General features: G+C 34.7%; 4 protein-coding genes across 6 annotated transcripts; 3 read left to right on the forward strand and 1 right to left on the reverse strand.

Moving 5' to 3' along the window:
* The first annotated feature begins 1,934 nt into the window (after window positions 1–1,934).
* LOC120275769 lies at window positions 1,935–7,258 on the forward strand. Of its 2 annotated transcripts, none has more exons than XM_039282461.1 (15): window positions 1,935–2,299; window positions 2,789–2,916; window positions 3,006–3,077; window positions 3,161–3,274; window positions 3,857–3,925; window positions 4,002–4,058; window positions 4,800–4,853; window positions 4,946–5,008; window positions 5,107–5,169; window positions 5,333–5,497; window positions 5,613–5,768; window positions 6,325–6,405; window positions 6,503–6,564; window positions 6,678–6,807; window positions 6,904–7,258. In XM_039282461.1, exons 1-14 carry the CDS (start codon window positions 2,122–2,124, stop codon window positions 6,757–6,759), a joined length of 1,344 nt encoding a protein of 447 aa, XP_039138395.1. In that variant the 5' UTR covers window positions 1,935–2,121; the 3' UTR covers window positions 6,760–6,807; window positions 6,904–7,258. The 2 variants fall into 2 exon arrangements, with proteins under 2 accessions (XP_039138395.1, XP_039138396.1); XM_039282462.1 differs by having other exon boundaries at window positions 6,913–7,258.
* A 799-nt stretch (window positions 7,259–8,057) lies between these two features.
* LOC120275767 (V-type proton ATPase catalytic subunit A) lies at window positions 8,058–15,351 on the forward strand. The gene is made up of 20 exons (XM_039282460.1): window positions 8,058–8,337; window positions 9,147–9,273; window positions 9,409–9,464; window positions 9,547–9,603; window positions 9,966–10,077; window positions 10,167–10,204; window positions 10,309–10,410; window positions 10,505–10,561; window positions 10,665–10,736; window positions 10,841–10,942; window positions 11,044–11,106; window positions 11,177–11,309; window positions 11,985–12,091; window positions 12,291–12,485; window positions 12,577–12,663; window positions 12,920–13,024; window positions 13,585–13,682; window positions 13,806–13,884; window positions 14,411–14,499; window positions 14,885–15,351. The coding sequence occupies exons 1-20, from the start codon at window positions 8,266–8,268 to the stop codon at window positions 14,997–14,999; spliced, it is 1,866 nt and encodes a 621-aa protein (XP_039138394.1). The 5' UTR covers window positions 8,058–8,265; the 3' UTR covers window positions 15,000–15,351.
* Window positions 15,352–16,321: 970 nt separating this feature from the next.
* LOC120275770 (putative RNA methyltransferase At5g10620) lies at window positions 16,322–19,571 on the forward strand. The gene is made up of 8 exons (XM_039282463.1): window positions 16,322–16,491; window positions 16,639–16,670; window positions 16,839–16,981; window positions 17,670–17,736; window positions 17,945–18,022; window positions 18,462–18,607; window positions 18,991–19,130; window positions 19,288–19,571. The coding sequence occupies exons 1-7, from the start codon at window positions 16,449–16,451 to the stop codon at window positions 19,028–19,030; spliced, it is 549 nt and encodes a 182-aa protein (XP_039138397.1). The 5' UTR covers window positions 16,322–16,448; the 3' UTR covers window positions 19,031–19,130; window positions 19,288–19,571.
* Window positions 19,572–19,721: 150 nt separating this feature from the next.
* On the reverse strand, window positions 19,722–20,625 carry LOC120275771. 2 transcript variants are annotated; one of them, XM_039282465.1, is made up of 5 exons: window positions 20,579–20,625; window positions 20,454–20,491; window positions 20,205–20,364; window positions 19,996–20,059; window positions 19,722–19,895 (listed from the first exon to the last, which is right to left on the reverse strand). In XM_039282465.1, exons 2-5 carry the CDS (start codon window positions 20,488–20,490, stop codon window positions 19,803–19,805), a joined length of 354 nt encoding a protein of 117 aa, XP_039138399.1. In that variant the 5' UTR covers window position 20,491; window positions 20,579–20,625; the 3' UTR covers window positions 19,722–19,802. The 2 variants fall into 2 exon arrangements, with proteins under 2 accessions (XP_039138399.1, XP_039138400.1); XM_039282466.1 differs by having other exon boundaries at window positions 19,812–19,895; window positions 19,996–20,073.
* Window positions 20,626–20,678: the final 53 nt, after the last annotated feature.

Raw genomic sequence — 20,678 nt, forward strand, 5'->3', positions numbered from 1 at the left:
AAACTGTCTTTAATGGTGGAAAACAAGTTCTTGGGTATGGTTTATTTTAAAAAAAAAATATTTCAAAACACCATTTATTTGAAAAAAACTGAAGTTATTAACATTTTTTCTCCATATGCTTAGTATCATTCCCAAAGCTCTAATGGATAAAGAGGTATGAAAAAAAATTATTGAATTTTATGACAAGCTATTCCAAAAAAAAAAAACCACAAATACCAATGGCTATTCAGTAATATATTGTTTTGTAAATTTTTTTCGGATCATCAAGGCTCACTATAGGAGAAGTAAAACCTGTGGGCCGATATGCACCAAAAAGAAAAAGCGTAGATGACTCGCACTCGATGCTTTTTATTGCTATGCCCGGTTATTACACAACCTACATTTCATATTTGTTATATATTCACTAACATTGTTTTTTTATTTTTGGTATCATTCTGTTATCATTCATTATACATCCTCTCCCAAGTCATTAATTTTTTCTCTTGAAATAAAAAAAAAAATAATTAATCTCAATTGAAATTATTATACAAGAGGTTATGGTACTCTTGAAGAACTTTTTGAAGTGATTACGTGGGCACAACTAGGCATACACAACAAGCCGGTAATTCAATGGCAATTATAGGCAAACATAATGGAAATTATGAACAAATTATGACAAACTTATTCATGGTTGTAGGTTGGATTATTGAATATTAATGGCTACTACGACTCATTGCTTTCTTTCATTGACCAAGCTGTAGAAGAAGGTTTCATCAGCCCAAGTGCAGGACATATTATTGTCGGCGCTTCAAATGCAAAGCAGCTTATGGAGAAACTCGAAGTAAATTTTTACAAATGTTTTTTGAAATTTTTTTCCCAAAATAATGTGAAAAATTTTACTAAAATGACAGGACTACCACCCATGTCATGAACAAGTGTCATCAAAACTAAATTGGAACTATGAGCAACTAGAACACTCCAAAAAAAATGTAAGTTCAATTTAAATATGTGAAAAATATCAAGTTAACTACAAATTAATCTTAGAGTAATCATGATTAATGAAAAAAAATCACATATAACAATAATACTTGCATATCAATTTAAAAATACAAAATAAAATGAATATCTAATTGATTTACTCTGATTATCATGGAAAACAAATGTAACACTAAACGATCCATACATTAATAACTATAGCATGTTGTTTTAGTATATCGTCCCAATTACCAACAACTCATTACTTAACGAAAAAAAAAATGAGCTAATACATTATTATTTTTTTTCAGGTTGACTCATCAAACAACAATGGGAAAAAACCTCTCAAATCCAACTCATCTCCTGAAAACCCACCATAAATCACTCTGTTCGACCTCAACCTTCCAGCTACCATGGATGACAATGTTGAATATACAAATGTTTCTGAAGCACATTTATAATGAAAATCATGAATGAAATGAAAAAAAAAAAAATTTATTTTGTACCCTTTTATGTTGCTATGTGGAATGGACAATAAAAACTTGAACTTTTGCTCATATTTAATACATGAATAAACACTTGCAAATTAAATGTGTTTTTCAAAAAAAATTAATGAAACACTTCTAATAAACAACAATTATCAGCAAATAAAATATTAATTACATGTAAAGTTTTTCCCAAAAAAAAAAAACATTATAGATAACCCGTAGCGTCAGCACGGGCTGGCCACACTAGTTTTTATTAAAGTTAAATATCTCATTCCCAAATTAGCACTGATAACTAAAAACTAATAAGATAACGGCACATTAATTATTTTAAAAATAGCTCATTTAAATATTTCTCTATATATTTATATTAACAATTAAAGTCCCTACCTACCCGTTCCCGGATCCGAAGTCGGATCTTGAAAATCCGAACCGATGGCGCTTGTTATTAGTCTTACCAAACCCGAAAAACCGACCCAATCGAGTGCGATTCATTTTCAGCGGGCCACGATCCCCCCCCATAAAAGATCTCGGCCATTTATCAACGCTTCAGATCCTGACACGTGTCACTCACGACATCATTGCTGGGAATTTTCCAAGCTCTGCGAACCACCCTTCTCTTTGTTCCCTCGCCGGAGTCCTCTCTCTCTCTTTCTCGCCCAAAAAAGGGATTCAGGCTGGTATGGCGGCGCGGAAGCTCTTCTTCTTCTTTATTGCTGTCTTTGTTTTCGCGATCGTTGGAGTTCATGCGGAATTTGGCTTTGATGTTGAGGATAAGGAAGCCGATGGGGTTGTTGATGATGTTGAGTCGCCATTTAAGCTGGAGATTGAACGGCTCAAGCCTCGGATCCAGGCTTTAGGTTTGTTTGTTTGTTTGTTTGTTTTATTCGATCTCTTTGTCCTAGAACTCATGAGCTAGGTTTTCTTTTTTGGGACTGTTTGATCTATTTGTGTTCTTGGTAATCGCCCTTGCGGTTCATGTTGTTTATCTTTTAGGGTTTCTTCTTGTCAGGATCCTTCGTTTTAGTGTTTTAGGATTTATTCATACTTTGTGTGTGTGTGTGTTTATTTTTTTTATTTTTTTTTTCGCCTGATTCGTGGAAAAAGATATCTCGAGCAACATGTTTTTTGTTTGTTTGGTTTATTTGTTATCCTTTTTTAGAAAAAAAAGTTGCTTTTTAAAGGTTGGTTATTGCTGATTATTACTACGTTAATTTGCTAGTTATTGCTGAAATTTGGAAACGTTTATATGATTATTTTTCTTTATTCCTCTTGATGGAGTAAATGTTCGTCGATCTATGATACATTTTAATTTTAATTTTAATTTTTTTTCTTGGACCCTTTTTCAGAATCTAGTATAACTGATAAAGCACGGGAAGTGAAAAGCAAGAATGAAATTATTGAGAAATTAGAGAAAACTGTTGAAGAGAAATCAGCAAGCATTGCTTCTTTGCAAACTGAGATTGAACTGCTTCAGGTTAGTGTTTTTCAGTGAAAGAGACCTAATGTTTGGTTCTTGTCTAAATTCTTCATTGACATATGTCTATTGGTTTCCTCCCTTGGCAGAAAAAAGGAGTTGTGGATGCGGAGGAGCTGGTTGGGAAAGCTCATGCGCGAGCTCGTGAATTTGAGAAGCAGGTCAGAAAATTACAATGAACTCTGTCTGCTAGCCTCTCAGATTGTAGTTGCTGTTGTTCATGCTAGTCTTAAAACTCTTGCAGGCAGAAAAACTTAAAACTGAGATAGAAGCCCTGAGCAGGATTAGAAATGCTCTAGAGGATCAGTTAAGTGAAGCAGAGAGGAAGTTCCAGGAACTTAGTCTGAAATTAGAGAATGTAAGTACATCTATACTAATATGATATCTCGTAAGTCCATTGACTGTTGTTCCCACGCTAGCATTTTGTTTGATGAACACATGCTTGACAGTTGACAATATATGCTATATCGTCTTCAAATCGACACTCCCACTGCGATCAATCATTCTTGCTGCATTGTTTAGATCTGCCGTTCTTCATGTATGCTGGTCCACGGTTCCTGGAGTACAGAATGCAAAATAAAACTGTGCTATAACTTTATCTTTCTGAAACAGGCAATCAAAATCATGGTTTTTAGAACATTTTAAATTCAATAATGGTTTTTGCACTCATTCCAACAAATTCTATGTCTTCTTTTCCAATGAATGTACCTATATCTCAACCTGGGTTCTATTCAAGGCTTCATAACTTGCTGAGACCCAATTATATAATGTTGAAGATTATGGTGTTAACCAATTTTGCCATATATGATTTTTGGTTTGATTGATATATTGATGCCTTTACATTTTGATGTGATCGGATCTGAGGAAAAAGATCACTAATTGCCAGATAGTAAAAATTTGACTATGTTATTCTGATATCAATGTCTCTTCCTTTCTGCAGCAACATAAGTTGAATGATGAACTGAAGCACAAACTTCAGAAGACAGAACGAGCTCTTAAAGTGGCTGAGGTTTGTTGCATAGCATCCTGATTGTGGTATCTGGCCTTCCTCTTATATATTTAGTAAATTCTTTTGTGCTGTCCAGGAGGAGTTAATGAGAGTACAGTTAGAGGCAACATCAAAGTCAAAAGAATTGACAGAGGTGAGAATATGAAAGAGAATTTCTTCCATCCTTTTAACTTTTATAAATTTCTGTCATCCTTTTAACTTTTTCTACAAGTATCATGTAGTCTCAAGAATTGATGAATGGGGAAGTATAAAACAAAATTTCTCCTATCTTTTGGACTTTTCCTACAAATATTATGCGGTTTCTGGAGTCTCATATCTAGCCTTATGTTATAAGTCCCTTTTTTTCACCAACTGGCCTTTGTGTCTATCACTAAAGACTTAAAGCTGAAAGATTTTGCCAGGGTTGCTAAATTTAATTTTGGGATTAGCTCATCTTGTTCGAGATACTTACTATGTGGTTATGAATAGGCTAAATTTAAAAGGTTTAACCTGATGCATTCATCGTAAAATACATTGATTTATTTATTGCTTTCTGCCTCTTTGTCATTAATATGTGTTGGTTGGAATGTTGGCTTGTGATTGTAGTGGCTCTAGCTCTTTACTTTCAAGATAGATCGGTGAGAAGTAACTTTAATGGCTAACCTGTAAATTTTTGTTCATCATTTGTTATCAAGCATTCATCTTAGATCAACTTTAGAAATTGTGTTTGATCTGATGAGAGCTGACAGGTTCAACATTTTGTTCTGTTTTTGTGAAAATCTTCATTGACCAGTTTGAAGTAAACCTTTCTCCTGAATCGCAAATATGGCCTTTCCTATGTACTCTAAAAGGGCTTGATTGCATTGAAACTCACCATTCAATTGTTTGATGCCAGATTCATGGAGCTTGGTTTCCACATTGGCTTGCTATTCGCATTGGTCATTGTCAGGTAAAGTCAGATGCATTGCTCCTTTAGCCATGTGCAAGTGTTTTTGGTGCTGTCTTTTGTCTTCATGATGACTTTGACTTAATCACTAGCAGCATCTTGTGGTAGTTCATTGGAATGAGCATGGAAAACCTGCCATGAATCATTTATTGCATAAGGTACTCATAGTTCCTTTTGTTCAAGATTTTGCTCGCAAGTAGTTTTTCTTTTGGCACCATAACTGCATGATTTGATTTTGGATTTCAAAATGTTTCAGGCCTCAGAGAAATCAGCTCAGGCACATAAATGGGCTGAGCCTCACCTAGAAGTGGCTAAAACTGTAAGCGATGTAGCATGGAAAATTTAAGTCACTTGGGGATGATGATATGTTTATAGAATTGCTAGATTTTGCCTTCATTTCATCTTTATGTATTATGTATGCCCTTGATTGAAAAATAGAAGTTAGTTTATGCCCTTCTAACCTTGTGTCCTATTGTGGGAAGAAATGGATTCCTGCGGCGAAGGAGCAGTGGGTAACCTTCACAACTCATGTTGAACCCTATGTGCAAAAGGCTTCTACTAAAACCATTGAGATTTATGAAGTATCCAAGAGCACTGTTAGCCCACATATTGCCAAAGCGCAAGAACTGGCAGATCCTTATGTCAAGGTATTCTTAAACAGCTTTACTTTGATTGGTTGGTTGAGGGAGTAATGCATTTTCATTTATCATTGTGTATAATATATTCATCATCACCTTATCAATTAATTATGTCTGGTTCCAGAAAGCAAGGGAGGTCTCTAGGCCCTATATTGAACAAGTTGCCATCATCACTAAACCCCATGTTGAGAAATTGCATGTCGTCATGAAGCCTTATACTACACGTGCGGTTTATGCTTATGGTGAATTTCTTAAAACGGCAACAAAATATCATGATCAGGTATGCCTCCTTTTCCTTGTGCCTTGCTGGTAGGTACCCTTTTAAAAAAGCCCCCATATTTTTGCTATAAGTTAAATAGAACTAGGTATGCTTATTTTCAGAAATATCAGAATAAACAAGATTCCAAGTTGTTGAAGTTGCAACAAAATATGATCTGATCTCAATGGAAGTATGAACATGATTTGTGCACTAATTCTTTTAGCTTCTCTCTTCAGCCAGAATAGGGGGATTGGAATCTCTCATTTTTCCTATTTCCACTCTTTGCTTGTAAGGTTTTCCAAGTGGAACTTCATTGACCATCCTAATGTTTTCATAGATATATCCTCAATGGAAGTCTTGTTCATTTTTGTTAAACAGCCAACTTATGCTAATTTTGTTTTTGTTAGATGCTTTGTTTTAGTCTATTTTTCTTTTGATAATATGATTGTCTTCAAATAAAATTTGGAGTTGTTTATGAACATAATTATCATCTATTGAAAATCAATTTTTATTTGACACTCTTGATATAAAGTAGGCAGGAATTTTACTTTGCTCTTTAATTTTGGTTTTGTTATAGGTTCAAGCTTCTGTCCAGGAGAAACTAAAGAATCATGACCTGACAAAACATCTTGCAACCAAGGAGTTTGTGTGGTTTGTGGTACGTAACATTCCATTTATCTAAACCTTGTTTGTGTTTCATAAATCTGGTTCTTGAACATTTTATGCGGTATTGACTTCATATCACACCCTGATAGGCTTCTGCTTTGCTGGCTCTACCAGTGCTATTTCTGCTCAAACTTCTCTCAATAATTTTCTGGTTGGTTGTTTTCCACTTGTAAACTGTTTATGGGATTCATTCCCCTGGATTTGCTCTTGCATCTTTCTTGTGCTGCAGTTGTTCTAACAACCCTCCTGCTTTCTGCATGGCAGTAAAAAGACGATAAAATCCACTGCAAACGGCCATCGCAGCCACACAAATCGCAGGCCTAAGCGCAGGCACGCTGAAAATTAGAGTATAGTATGAAGCCTAGATGCTTATTTTGTGCTGTTTATGCTGGAGGTATGATTCTTTGTGCCCATGTTTCTGCTCATTATAGAATAACATCCTTGATATATGCTCGCCAATTTTCTTCATAAAAATGATTTAAGTTAACAGTACATGTAGGTGTGGTGTGGTGTGGGTGTTCGACTTGCTTATGAAACTCTAGGCCCGAGTGATTTTCACAGAAGAACAGACAGACGTGGGTTTATGAGGAACACTTTTTGCAAAATATTTGGACAACCACATACAAACAATGGTATACTTGTTTTGTTCCAGAGCTACTGTAGTACCCGTATTGGACTGCCCTCCTCATGTATTTACTTTATGCTATATTTAATTTCATAGAATTGATTCTTGTGTTGGTTCTGAGCAAGCAACCAATGACTTACTAGCTACGATGAAAAATTATTGAGATACTGATGTTGTTAGATTGATATAAGATGAATCTGGTTGATACTGTTTGCTATCCTGGTTTTGTATTTCTGTCCTTCAGCTTTTGCTCAATTGGTGATGACTATTTGATGAATATCTAAGTTTTCAAGCAAGGATGGCATTCTTCTGTTCCTTAATGATTACTTGGTGTGCCCCCCACCCATTTGAATACTCTTTGAAAATTAATCAATGTTTTTATGCAAATAATTCTTCAGAAAGCTCAGCATGCACGCCATGCTAATAATGTCCACGCTCGTGAAAAATCTTTTTTGTTTTATTTTATTTATTTTTGGATCAGATCACTGTTTTTTGTCCTGTATTAGTGAGCCTTCTTAACAATTATATGCAAGTCGAAAACTGATTAGAATATGACAAGACAAGTATTCATCTTTTTGGTATTTATTTGTATACGAGTCATGTAAGGGTATAGTCTTTTTCAGTTAGAAACGTTATGGTCCACAAGTATTCCTTCATAAACCTTACCATCATTTTGCCTACCAAAAAAGATACGAGAAATCATGTTTCCATGGTGTCATTGTCTCCCATCTAATGAAATAAACCAACTTTTCTTAGATTGGAGAAAAAACTAATTACGTAAATTATCATATTGTATATTAAAATTTAAACAAACGAGTTTAAAGATGGATAAAATTTATTTATTTCTCAAAACAGTATAAAATCCAATAATATTGTAACAGAATATTCCCAAGAATATACTGGTTTCTTAAAGTAGTTAGTTAGTGATGATGGGCTTGGCCCATCAAGGCCTTTCATCACTGTAAAATGTTCGCTTAGAAACGAGGACAAAATGGGAAGAAAAAAAATAAATCAATGAATGAAGGCATGATATATCCAAGTCCGTGGCGCCCAGAGAGAGCTCGCCCTCTCCTTCTTCCCCCCTTCTTCCCTTTTGATCCCAGATCTCGTCCTCAATAAACCCCGTTTCCTTCTTTTGATCCCGATCCTCGGGAAACCCTGATCGCTGATAGCTGGAATTAGGTTTCCGATCCATTTCCCCCTCTGTTTTCATTTTGATCGGTGGTGATGGCTTACGGAGATCGGCTCACCACGTTCGAGGACTCTGAGAAGGAGAGTGAGTATGGATATGTCCGCAAGGTATCATTCTTCGTGCTATCTTTTTGAACTGATTGTTTTTTTTCTTTTAATTTGATTTTTGTTTCATGGAGGTTTCACGAATTTTCACTGTATGTGACTTGTTTTAGTTTTCTCTTCGATTTGATCCATGACTTGGTTTTTTCGGTGTAGAGATGTGTGGGTTAGTGTTTGCTTTTGAAGTACTACAGTTAGCGGATGAAAAAAGCGATTTTTGTTGTTAATTAGAATTTCCGTGCGAAATAAATCAAATTTTTACGGTCTGAGAAGGAGCTTGGATCGGGTTTTAGTTGTTTCTATTGTATGGTAAAACTAATCTCGTTCCCTTATTTCTAGCTATGAAGAGTTAAAGACAACCATTTTGTTTTGCAGAAAGTGTAATTTTGAAATGTAAATCTTATTAACAGTGATTTACCGATTTATTCAATTGCAGTTTAGGATGATCAGTACAACATGTCTAATTTGGTGCCCTATTCCTCGTTTCTCTGAGAAAAACAAAATATGTGATTTCAATTTATTGGTTTAAGAGGGAAGAACCAGTTTTCTCATGTTAGACCAAATAAATAAAAACCCTCCATGCTTGAAATTCAACTCAGAAATTACAGCACCTTTATTAACTTCAGCGGTCCAAGTTAATAAGCTTGACTATCTGACAATGGTTAGATTGAATGCAGTTATTTGATGTTTCAGCTTCCATTAGCAGCTTATTGAATTTAGTTTATTCAATCTTCATATTGATCAAAGAACATTTACTTTTTCTTTTTTTAAGTTATTATTGTGATATTTGATCCATCTTGCATGTGATTGTACAGGTCTCTGGGCCAGTCGTTGTGGCAGATGGAATGGGTGGAGCTGCCATGTATGAGCTTGTCCGAGTGGGCCATGACAATCTTATCGGGGAGATTATCAGATTGGAGGGAGATTCTGCTACTATTCAAGGTATTTAGCTTTTGTTCACTGGTCCATTTCCAGCATTGATTTGTTCGATTGCTATTCTCCCTTTGATTCTACAGTATTAAACTATGGTGTATAATGTTGTTATTGCTATTGTTGTTCTTTTCCTATGGACTTCAGTTTATGAAGAAACTGCTGGACTGATGGTAAATGATCCGGTTTTGCGAACTCGAAAGGTACATAGGCATCTCTTTATGCCAATTTCTGTCTTATGATGATTTTTGCTCATGCATATTATGCTCGCTATTATTGCAACAGCCTCTCTCAGTTGAGCTTGGACCTGGAATATTGGGGAACATTTTTGATGGAATTCAGGTATGCTTGAGATCTTATATCCAGGCTAAATACAAAAGGTTGAGTATAGAATACAGATTATTTAATTTGGTCATAATTGCCACTGGATTTTCATGTTGTATTATATCAGTCCCAGTAGTTTTAAACTATCCTTCATTTTTCACCTGTGCCCAAATGATTCTGCTTTTACTTTCATATTTTGCTTATAAAATTTGTGCTTGAAAAGATTAATATTTCCTCTTTTACTTCATATTTTTATCAAAATTGTCTGAATGACAATTACTATACTTGAGACCATGGTTTCTTGTGTTCTGTTGCTTTTTAATTCCTTTTATATTATCAAATGCTAAGTTGTTTTATTTTATACTTCTTTTCCACCACAGCGGCCACTAAAAACTATTGCTATAAAGTCTGGTGATGTGTATATTCCCCGTGGTGTTTCTGTTCCTGCCCTTGACAAAGATATATTGTGGGATTTTGAGCCTAAGAAGTTAGGTAAGTAAATTAAATCTTTAGTTCTTCTGTTCAAAATATTCACCCTGATTGAAATAGAACAATTTGACCTTTTCTTGCGCTTCTGCCAGGCGAGGGGGATCTCCTTACTGGTGGGGATTTATATGCTGTAAGTTATGCATTCTTGAGCTTCTCTTGAAGTTGTTCTAATGCTTGTTTTTGCTAATGGTGGTAGAAAGTTGAAAATTTTCTCATGTAGAACTTTCTGTGCAGACTGTCTTTGAGAATACTTTGATGCAACACCATGTTGCCCTTCCCCCTGGATCCATGGGTAAAGTTACCTACATTGCACCAGCTGGCCAGTACAGCTTGAAGGTTAGCAATCAACATTTTCCTTTCATTTTAGATTGTTTTCTTGATTAATTTCAATATTTATTTTCCTGTAATTTGGTTCTTTTTTTAATGACAGGATACAGTACTTGAGCTGGAGTTTCAGGGTGTAAAGAAGGAATTCACTATGCTTCAGGTCAAATTCTAGCCAGTTATGTTTAAAAAAATGAGATGTTTAAAAGTTTACTGTAGTTTACTAAGATTTGTCTTACAGAAAATCTGTGCTTTTGCTTTGGCAGACATGGCCTGTGCGTACACCAAGACCTGTTGCATCAAAACTTGCTGCTGATACTCCTCTGTTAACAGGCCAAGTATTTACTGAAGAAAAATAATCTTAAATTATGTTATATCTGATACATCAATGATTGTACTAATGAGAGTTTGTTATTTATGGTTTGTTTTGAACTTTATACAGCGTGTTTTAGATGCCCTTTTCCCCTCTGTTCTTGGAGGAACTTGTGCTATACCTGGTGCTTTTGGATGTGGAAAAACTGTCATTAGTCAAGCTCTTTCCAAGGTAATCTCATATATATATCTGGACATCACTGTTCACGTTTAACTTTTTAATATTATTTTCCTACATAGTGAACTTACACTAGTGTTTACAAATTTTTTCAGTACTCCAACTCAGACACTGTGGTTTATGTGGGTTGTGGAGAAAGAGGAAATGAAATGGCTGAGGTATGTGGTTAAATCTAGTTTACTTCTTGGTGTTCATTTGTTTGAGTTCTTATCTAGCTTGGCATTTCAGGTGCTTATGGATTTTCCTCAACTAACAATGACGCTACCTGATGGCCGTGAAGAGTCTGTCATGAAACGTACTACACTAGTGGCTAACACTTCTAACATGCCTGTTGCTGCTCGTGAGGCTTCTATTTATACAGGTAACATAGTCTGCCTTAACCTGCTATATGAACATTATGAAGTATCAGATAAATTATGAATTACATGTGCACAATGTGAGTGGAACTGTTGGTGTACACTTAAGACTGATTTTTTTATGGGAAGTGTTTAATGAGTCTCATTTCCAAATGGCATGTTGCAACATTAGAACGGTCCCTTTTGGTCCCTGATTTTTTTTTTAATATTAGTTATGCATGCTGGTTGCATTGGTGGAATTTTAATAAATGGTCGTTGCATATTGAAATCTCTCTGTCTGAGTTTGTCTAACAATTCATTGTATGCGGGCAGTACAATATAAGATACATTCCAGCCCAACTGTTGTCGGTAACCATCTGACAATCTTCTAGGCAAAGATACACAAATAAAGGAAATAAAATAAACAAAAGGAGAAGGCGAACAAACAAGAAGAAAGAAAGAACCCAAATTGTGTTTCATTTTCTTTCTTCATTTTTAGTTTGTTAATGTCATTTTCAACTCAATTCACTGTCATATTGGTTTGTGCATGTTCAGGCTATTATTTGGTGCAGTCAAGTTGCTGTATCATGATATAGGATTGTATTTTTTGTAATTTTGTGACCTGTCCTTTTTTCTTGAGCTAATTTTCCATATGTACTAGATGTATTTACTGCTTATTCTTTGCTTTATCATCGCCCCAGGCATCACAATTGCTGAGTATTTCAGAGATATGGGTTACAATGTTAGCATGATGGCAGACTCTACCTCTCGATGGGCAGAAGCTTTACGTGAAATATCTGGCAGACTGGTAATTTATTGACATTGTAATTAAGACATCCCAAAGTAAATGAGCTTCTTCCAGTAAACATTTGATTCTGGATTGGTTCTGTGACTAAACTTATCAATGAAAAAATGTTGCTGAATGTTATTCCTGTGTATTTCTTTCCTATCCTGACTTGAGAATCTGGTGTAATACATCCCAAGTTATGAATGTAATTTTGTTTCAGGCTGAAATGCCAGCAGATAGTGGTTATCCTGCATATCTTGCAGCACGTTTGGCATCCTTCTATGAACGTGCTGGTAAAGTGAAATGTCTTGGTGGCCCAGATCGTACTGGCAGTGTGACCATTGTTGGTGCTGTTTCTCCTCCTGGAGGTGATTTCTCTGACCCAGTTACATCTGCTACCCTAGGTATTGTTCAGGTAAGGGAACTGTCACTTTCTCAGGAAGAAGTTTTTGGTTAAATGATATTGAATTGGTGAATAATTTGTATAGCTTGTACTTATTCAATAGGTATTTTGGGGGCTAGATAAGAAGCTTGCTCAGAGGAAGCATTTTCCATCAGTGAATTGGCTTATTTCATATTCCAAGTATTCAAAGGTTAATTCTTATCCCACATTGCAAACTTAGTGCTATGATTGAGATGAAACTAGAGGAAGTTTTGCGTGCTAGTAAAATTCCTCTTCTTTGGTAGCACTCCCATAAAGATCTGGGTTGACTGCTCTACAAGTTGGACACAACCTAGTAGGGAATAACCTGTGCTTTGATTTGAAGTGGTTTACTGCCTGACTTAATATAAATTTAGTTTTCTATTCTTGTTCCGATTTGATTTTTTTTCTGTTGTTATGTGCTGCAGGCTTTAGAATCTTTCTATGAGAAATTTGATCCAGATTTTATTGATATAAGAACAAAAGCTCGTGAGGTGCTGCAGAGAGAGGATGATCTGAATGAAATTGTACAGGTATATGTTCATTTCAGCCTATCTTAGACTGCATAGTCATTGGTTATTTTGGAATTGTCATTCTTTATTTGAAAGGAACGCTTGGCACTACAACTTTTCAGATGGTGTTATGTTGTTATCGGTAAAGATTATGGTACTTGGGATTGAGTACTTGTAGATAATTGAGGCATTCTGTAAAACATGACAACTTCTTTCTATCCCTATCAGCAAATGAATGTGTTGTATAGAACATGATGAATGACCTGTGCCCATCTAGCTAATTAATAAGCAGTTGAACTATTTTTGAAGAGAACTCTTAGATAGGAGGAAGTGGGTATGTGATTATTTATTTATTTTGCTATTTATGATGTTGGTGGTTTTTGGCTATTCATCTTTTCTTCAAGGCTATTGCATTATTTTAAACATTTTTGTGTATGTAATATAATATCATACTAGCCTTGTGAATCTCAAAATCTTGATGATCTATTTCATGCATAGTGTTAGGAAACCTTTTGGAAGTTGCATGAGAAGTATCAACCATATGTGTGGTTTTTATTCTAATCTTCTGCATAATATTGCAGCTTGTTGGTAAGGATGCCCTAGCAGAAACTGACAAGATCACTTTAGAAACAGCAAAACTTCTAAGAGAGGACTATCTTGCTCAGAATGCATTTACTCCGTAAGTCCTGTTAACTTATCTGTCGCGGTTTGAATCTTAAATATCTCCATTGTTTCTTGCTTACCGTGTCGTTTTCAAGTCTTATGCTATTGTTTGATGAGATTGCTCCTGATATATGCATAGGTATGACAAATTCTGCCCCTTCTACAAGTCAGTGTGGATGATGCGGAACATTATTCATTTCAATACTTTGGCGAATCAGGTCAATATTGTGTTTACTGTCATCCTTTGATTTTGTTTTCCCTTGCAGCATGATTAGTTGCAACATTCTTTTCTGATCTTTCTCCTGTGCTATAAGTTGTCAGTGATGAAGTAAGTATTTGGCTGACAATTTAGTTTGAAATAGAGCTGACCAAATATAGATTATGGGGTTGTAACAGAATCTTTTCATCAATTGCTTCACTCTGGACACGGTTTCAGAGAATTCTGGTCCATAGCTGAGTGCTTAAATTAGAACGAGGTTCAGTTCTATTCATACTATAAACTGCTCAGCTCACTGGGGGTACTTTGAATTTTTGGATGGTTGGTCTCATTGCATCTGGGACTCTAGATTTATCTATTTGTCCAATTCAGATAGCAAACTCTGGCTGTGTTTTGTTTTGAAATGATTGTCATTTGCATTAAAACTCTTGTTTTAGTCAATATGATTTTGTAATATGGGCACTGTTTTAATTTGTTCAGTTCTCTTTATAACGATCTGATTTCTTTATCATCTTGTGGCCTTCCAGGCAGTGGAACGAGGTGCAGGTTCAGATGGGCAGAAGATAACATACAGTGTTATCAAGCATCGGTTGGGTGATCTCTTCTACCGTTTAGTGTGAGTATTACAATTAAATGGCATTGTCTCCCAAGTAAATTTGTACCTTTCTTCTTTATTCAAAAATTTGCTGCGTCATTGGTCATATTCCAGCACTGTAGGATTGCTTGTTTTATTAATTCTCTATTTTCTAGAACTTAAGAGGCATATAATGGAACATTGATTTGGGACACTGATGATATGTAACCAACCTTTTCACCATGTAGAAGATGGATAAACTGATCATTGATATGATCATGATCAACTTGTTTGCATCTTCATATTCTGAACTGATTACTGTACTTATCATTTAGCTTTTCATACTAATCAGTAATTATTGGCTTGTTTTCTTTTGAACATTTGAGATGCCTAACCAAGGGACAATTTAACTTAAATTTTAATTTAGGTCCCAAAAATTTGAAGATCCTGCAGAAGGGGAGGAAGCCCTTGTGGCAAAATTCAAGAAACTGAATGAAGACCTTACGGTTGGATTCCGCATTCTTGAAGATGAGGCACGTTGATTCACCGTCACTGGGACTGGGTTATATATATATATATATATATATATATATATATATAAAGTAGCTGTGTGTAACCAATGTATTAATATTTGTGGGAGGCTGTGTTAGACTTTGGATAATTTATGAAGAGCCAAGTCTTTTGTGATCTTTGTAGCTTTTCCCCCGGTTCCTACTCCTCGCGTGCGTTTTGGTCTCAATTTTTTCTGGTTTTGCAAATAAAGTGGAGCCTGATTATTTCTTGTGTAGAAAGTACAACAGTATAATATTTAGGACTTTTAATTGCATTGCTGGTCGTTGCTTGTATTTTAACTTTCACTTATTTTATCATATTAATTTTGGCTTTTGTAAGAAATTCTCCTTGCTCTCATCTGTTGCTGTGTTTTTTTTCCATATTATTAATGTGAGAAGTAGTCAGTTGTGTTTACACATGCTGAGAATTTGATCGTCTAATTTGTTGTTTTTTTTTATTATTATTATATTACAAATATGGGAAGTAGTTAATGGTGTGTGCACAGATTAACAATTTGATCATCCAATCTGTACATCTTTATTGTAAGTTCATATTTACAATTAGGGGTTTGTTCTTTATTGTAAGTTCATATTTACAATTAGGGGTTTGTTTTCACTAGTAGGATTTGAACTTATAGTTTTAAAATTTTTATATTATTTTTCACATTTTTGTATGGGGGTTGGTGTTACTGGGTTATAAATCTGGTGGCATCTGTTTTTGGTTTTTTGTTATTGTTTTCCTAAAAATTTCTCCCTTTATATTAATCAAGATTTCTAAACTGCAAGGTTTAAACTTAAATTTGTTCAATAATCGTGGGGATGGAGTATCAATTAAACCCTTGCAAACAAATGATAATAATAAATAATTATGTGTATAAATTAATTATTCACCTTTGCTAATAAATAATTACATGTGTATAAATTATTTTCAACCATAAGAAACTTATGCGACGTAATGTAATTATTTCACTCTCTTAAAAATTTGAAGTCTTCTTAATTTTTAACGAACTCTTAAAATTCCTCCCCAAACTCTAAAGAATAAAGATTAGTAACCATGATTTAATTATTGATTAACAAAAAAAAAATTAAATAATTACCGATATTCAATAGTGAATTTATTTCCATATAGAAGATTGATTATTCTTCATTTTTTTTTAAAAACACAGTTGAGTTTTTAATGGGTGTATGAGTAGCAGTAGCTTGTCTGCATTATTAAAAAAAAAATAAAATCTTATAAATAAAAAAGGATAAACTTTTGAAAGGCTTTCTAAATCTATATATATATATATATAAAAAAAACAATTTTTTCTCTTCAATTTTGATCCTCTTCCTGGTGAATGCTGTTGCTCTCGGTCTTTAAACCCTAGGTTCGTCCCAACAGGCAGAGGCAGGGCCGCATCTTGCTTCCTTTCGGTTATTCTCAAAGAGAAGAAGTTCAGGATGAAAATTTCATGCATCAGCAAGAGCCCACCTCCTTTTTCAGGCATCTTTTCATCAAATATTTATTGTTTTTATTATTTAGCACGATTATTATTATTATTATTCAGTTTCTATTCACCATAAACACCTTCAGGTCCTCACAATTTCCCTTTTTTCTTGCTTTTTGGTCTTTCTAATTTTCATTTTGCAGCCAAAATATCCAAATACTCAGGTCAGGCAGTGGTATGGCATTTTCTATATATCTAGAGGACCTAATAATTCTTTCCATGTGATAAATGTTGTGGATATATATAGTTATATAGATATAGATATATGTTCATGTATGACATTGTCTGAAATTTTTGGGGTGTGTGTGTGTGTGTGTGTGTGTGTATTTATGTGTTTGTTCAGAAAGCTCTCCCTTTGCGTATACTAACAGTGGGCAAGAAGAGGTCTCCTGGGATCCAACTTGTTGTTGAAGAGTTTAATGAGAAGCTCAGACACTATTGCAACATACATGATATTCATATCAAATCTAATCCGAGGAATACCAGGTTTGCACTTTTATTTTTCTTCTCTTTTTTTGGAAAGTTTTCATAATTATTATGTGTTATAAGTGCAGAGATGTGAAACTGAGCCGTAAAAAACATATTTTGATTACCACAGAATTGGTACACAGTATTGCAATGTAAAAATAACAAATAAATTTACACGCTTTAAATTTTACACAACTTTGTAATTTGGTCGGATTTCATTTTCTTTATATATATATATATTTTGCCATAATTCAGGTCTTCAATTTGTTTTCTGTGAATATTGTTATTATAATCCAGATGTATAATATTTGGAAAGACCAGATTATTGCCTTTTAATAAGTTCATTGAATTGATGCTTGATGTTGGTATTGCATTGCTGGTGGAATGAATGAGTTTTTCTTTGTTCATCTGTTTTGGCGGTGGCAAGCACCACAAATATCTCTTGTTATTTCAATTGATCCACTTCAACTTTGGAATGGTTCCTTTATTATGCCATATGTAAACAACTCATTTTACAGTAGGTATCTGAAATAGATAGCATCATGTTTATTTATATGATTGTGCTGATTTTCAATATCTTCCTAATTTGCTTTTAGATATGTTTTTGTTCTAAATATCATGGTGCAAGTGATAATGTACCTGTTGTGCTGTGGCGTCTTTGCATATATACAAGAGGGAATTTGACTTGCTGTATTGTTTCAAGCAGCAATGTTAATGCCCAGATAGAAGCAGAAGACATGAACATGATGCAGCAAATCAGGCCTGAAGATTGGGTGTGTCTTAAACCCTTTTCATCCATCTATTCATACATTATCTTTTTTCTGTTTTGCATCTACTCTCGTTATTTGTGTCACCTCGTCTTTGTGCCGCTAAGTTATTGGTTATGCTATATGTGAACTTTTGTGATGGAATCGAACATAGAATTTTTTACGCCTTTTTGGTGGTATAGGTTATTATTTTGTTTTTGGATTTTTCCTTCAGGTTGTTGTGTTGGATGAGCATGGAGTGGATATTGGTTCTGAGCAAATGGCTGATCTTATTGGAGATGCTGGTATAACAGTATGTAAATGGCTTGAATTACTTGATACCTTTGAAAGGATGCGCTTGATATGCTTGAATTAAAATTATTTGAACATTAGCAGTTGATATTTTTATTTCTAGTTACTCAGAGCTTTTCTTTGAGGATACCACTCTCTGAGCAATTGAAGTGCAAATTGTGCATGTTTGGAAAGCTTCAGGCTTTGCGAAGTGGCCTTGAAATGTTTTAGATTTACATTAGAAATTAAGCATTCTCATGTTGAGATAAAATAACTACTCTTTTTATTGTTGTCAACCGTATTTTCTGCATTACGACAAATCTTATGCACAAGTGCTATTTTTGTTGTATTACAACAAATCTTATGTGCTAGTGAATTTTTGTCGTTTTACAACAAAATGCATACCTTTGGCGACGAAATTCCCATGCAGCATGCTGTTCATTTGTTGAGTTTATTTGTAGGGATCAGCAAGGCTTGCATTTTGCATTGGCGGTCCATATGGCCATGGTCCTCAAGTTCGTGAGCGTGCCGACGTAACTATTAGATTATCTTCCATGGTTTTGAATCACCAAATTGCATTGATAGTGTTGTTAGAGCAACTTTATAGGTGAGCTTTACATTACTTTTATGATTTTTTTTTCACTTGAGTTTACATCATTATAAGTGGCAAATGTTTTCTTTCTTCAATGGAGAAATTGAGAACTGCCGCACTAGTCATGAAATTGAAAGATTCTGAGAAAATTTGAAGGAAATCAAAGTTTCATCTGAAGCTTTATGGTCTTGTATAAACAGAGGATTCAAACGCTTAGTTTTTAATTCTTATGATTGTAGAAACCTATCTTCCATCCATAATTTTGATACAAAATTTTATTGGTTTTTGCGTGTGTCAGCAAGAATGCTCGAAAGTGCACTGATTTTATCCTTGGTTATGTAGCTGTGTTTCTATGATGTGATTATAAACCATCCTAACTGGACTGAACTGGCTTTCAGGGCATGGACAATTATTAAGAGGCAAAAGTACCATCACTAGCCGTGATATCAAAACAATGGCAACCCATTAAGTTCCAAGACAGCTTACAACCCTTGATACCATTATTTATTATACAGCTCACCTTCAACTTAAATTGCAGGTGAGTGATGTTCTGCTTTCTCCCTGTCTAATTTTCTTTTCCTTCCCTACTTACATCATTGAGGTTGTCTGTTGCATGTGATGCGCGTTCGTCGTTTATTTCCTTTAATTTGACCAGTGATCATATGTATGTTTGTTTGTGCACGGTTGGTACGCAGATGCTCTCCAAATCACACGTCTTTACTTGATGTAGATATAAAGATTTCAACTTTCAAGTCGGAGATCTTCATACAAGTATGTATGTATTTGCAAAATGACACTCGTCGATCACTATATAAAAAATAGGAATTCGAATCTTGATAATATCTTGTTGAAATACTGTATTACAATCTGAAAAAAAAAACAGAGAATTAAGATGATATGCATTTGGGACTAGGAAAAGGACATGTTTAATTTGATGTATTTGACTGTCAAGTTAATGATAGAACTCTCATCCTTAGTTATTGAAATTATTATATTTCACTGTTACATTCCCAACATTATTACAATTAGAACAACATGTTCATTCAGCACCAAGCTCTCTACAAAGTTGACCATTTACAATTAAACCGAGAAAAACATGGGCAAGAAGAAGAAACTAACAAAAACTTGACCAGCTGTATTGGCTACCTACTTGCCAACACATTGTTGATATTGATATGCACATCTGAAACTCATGAACAAAATTGAAGTCTCATGGTGCTTTGTATTTCAAGAACAGAGCATCTCGAGACACAGGATTGGTTGAACGAACTGGTGGAGAACCAGTGAAGTATGGTGGTGTAGCCTGCACAATGAGAAACAGGACTTGATGATGATTAACAACTAAGAATTGAATTGAAAACATGAAACTTATTTGTGTATTTATGTATATTATTTTCACAAACCTTGCTGACAAGGATGTCTGAAAGATCACCTGCAACTTTGATGTCAGTGTAATCACCATAAGACCTGGATTTTTCCAACTAAATAAATAGTAAAAAAACATTAAGAAATACTGAAAAGAATTGAACACAAGTTCATCAGTTTTCTCATCACCAAAATAATCCTGGCATCCTCTAAGAAAGAGAAGAAGAGATAATGGTTAGGATCAGACCTGAAATTAAGTCTCCTTGGTTTGGGACAGACAACAACAACAACTGGTTGTTGTTGTTGTTGATGTTGTTGTTGTTGTTGTTGTTGTTGTTCATTCATGTTGATGCTAGAACATAGTTTCCCAAGTTCCTTCATTTCCTCAACCAAGTTGGTTCCTTGTACTTTGGATGTGGGTACCCCTCAAATCAGTCATTTAAACATCAAACATGCAAACAAGAAGCAAAAGAGAGATGTGCAACTTATTTTTCACCTGGAAAATCCTTTATCATGCTCAGTGCATAATCCATTCTGCAACAATTGCAAGCAAAAAAATCAGAATAAATTATATTAAATAAAAGGAGAGAGAGAGAGAGAGAAGTAGGAAGATCATATTACCAGAAAAAGAGAGAAAATGTGGATGAGATGATGGAGCTGTTCTCTTTTATTCAGCAGAGTGAGGAAAAGGGAATGCAAATCTTGCCATTTATAGTAAGTA

The sequence above is a fragment of the Dioscorea cayenensis genome, chromosome 14, assembly GCF_009730915.1.
Source record: "Dioscorea cayenensis subsp. rotundata cultivar TDr96_F1 chromosome 14, TDr96_F1_v2_PseudoChromosome.rev07_lg8_w22 25.fasta, whole genome shotgun sequence".
Classification (NCBI taxonomy): domain Eukaryota; kingdom Viridiplantae; phylum Streptophyta; class Magnoliopsida; order Dioscoreales; family Dioscoreaceae; genus Dioscorea; species Dioscorea cayenensis.

Bases quoted from the DNA above. Each gene is read 5' to 3' on its own strand.
- LOC120275769 (XM_039282461.1), top strand. From the start codon at position 2,122: ATGGCGGCGCGGAAGCTCTTCTTCTTCTTTATTGCTGTCTTTGTTTTC. The intron at 5,498-5,612 runs GTATTCTTAAAC...GTCTGGTTCCAG, and splicing joins TGGCAGATCCTTATGTCAAG to AAAGCAAGGGAGGTCTCTAG. The intron at 6,565-6,677 runs GTTGGTTGTTTT...TCTGCATGGCAG, and splicing joins CTTCTCTCAATAATTTTCTG to TAAAAAGACGATAAAATCCA.
- LOC120275767 (XM_039282460.1), top strand. From the start codon at position 8,266: ATGGCTTACGGAGATCGGCTCACCACGTTCGAGGACTCTGAGAAGGAG. The intron at 10,205-10,308 runs GTAAGTTATGCA...CTTTCTGTGCAG, and splicing joins CTGGTGGGGATTTATATGCT to ACTGTCTTTGAGAATACTTT. The intron at 10,411-10,504 runs GTTAGCAATCAA...TTTTAATGACAG, and splicing joins CTGGCCAGTACAGCTTGAAG to GATACAGTACTTGAGCTGGA.
- LOC120275770 (XM_039282463.1), top strand. From the start codon at position 16,449: ATGAAAATTTCATGCATCAGCAAGAGCCCACCTCCTTTTTCAG. The intron at 16,982-17,669 runs GTTTGCACTTTT...TGTTTCAAGCAG, and splicing joins TCTAATCCGAGGAATACCAG to CAATGTTAATGCCCAGATAG. The intron at 18,023-18,461 runs GTATGTAAATGG...GTTTATTTGTAG, and splicing joins TTGGAGATGCTGGTATAACA to GGATCAGCAAGGCTTGCATT.
- LOC120275771 (XM_039282465.1), bottom strand. From the start codon at position 20,490: ATGGATTATGCACTGAGCATGATAAAGGATTTTCCAG. The intron at 20,060-20,204 runs GTCTGATCCTAA...GGAAAAATCCAG, and splicing joins CCAAGGAGACTTAATTTCAG to GTCTTATGGTGATTACACTG. The intron at 19,896-19,995 runs GTTTGTGAAAAT...CTCATTGTGCAG, and splicing joins CAGACATCCTTGTCAGCAAG to GCTACACCACCATACTTCAC.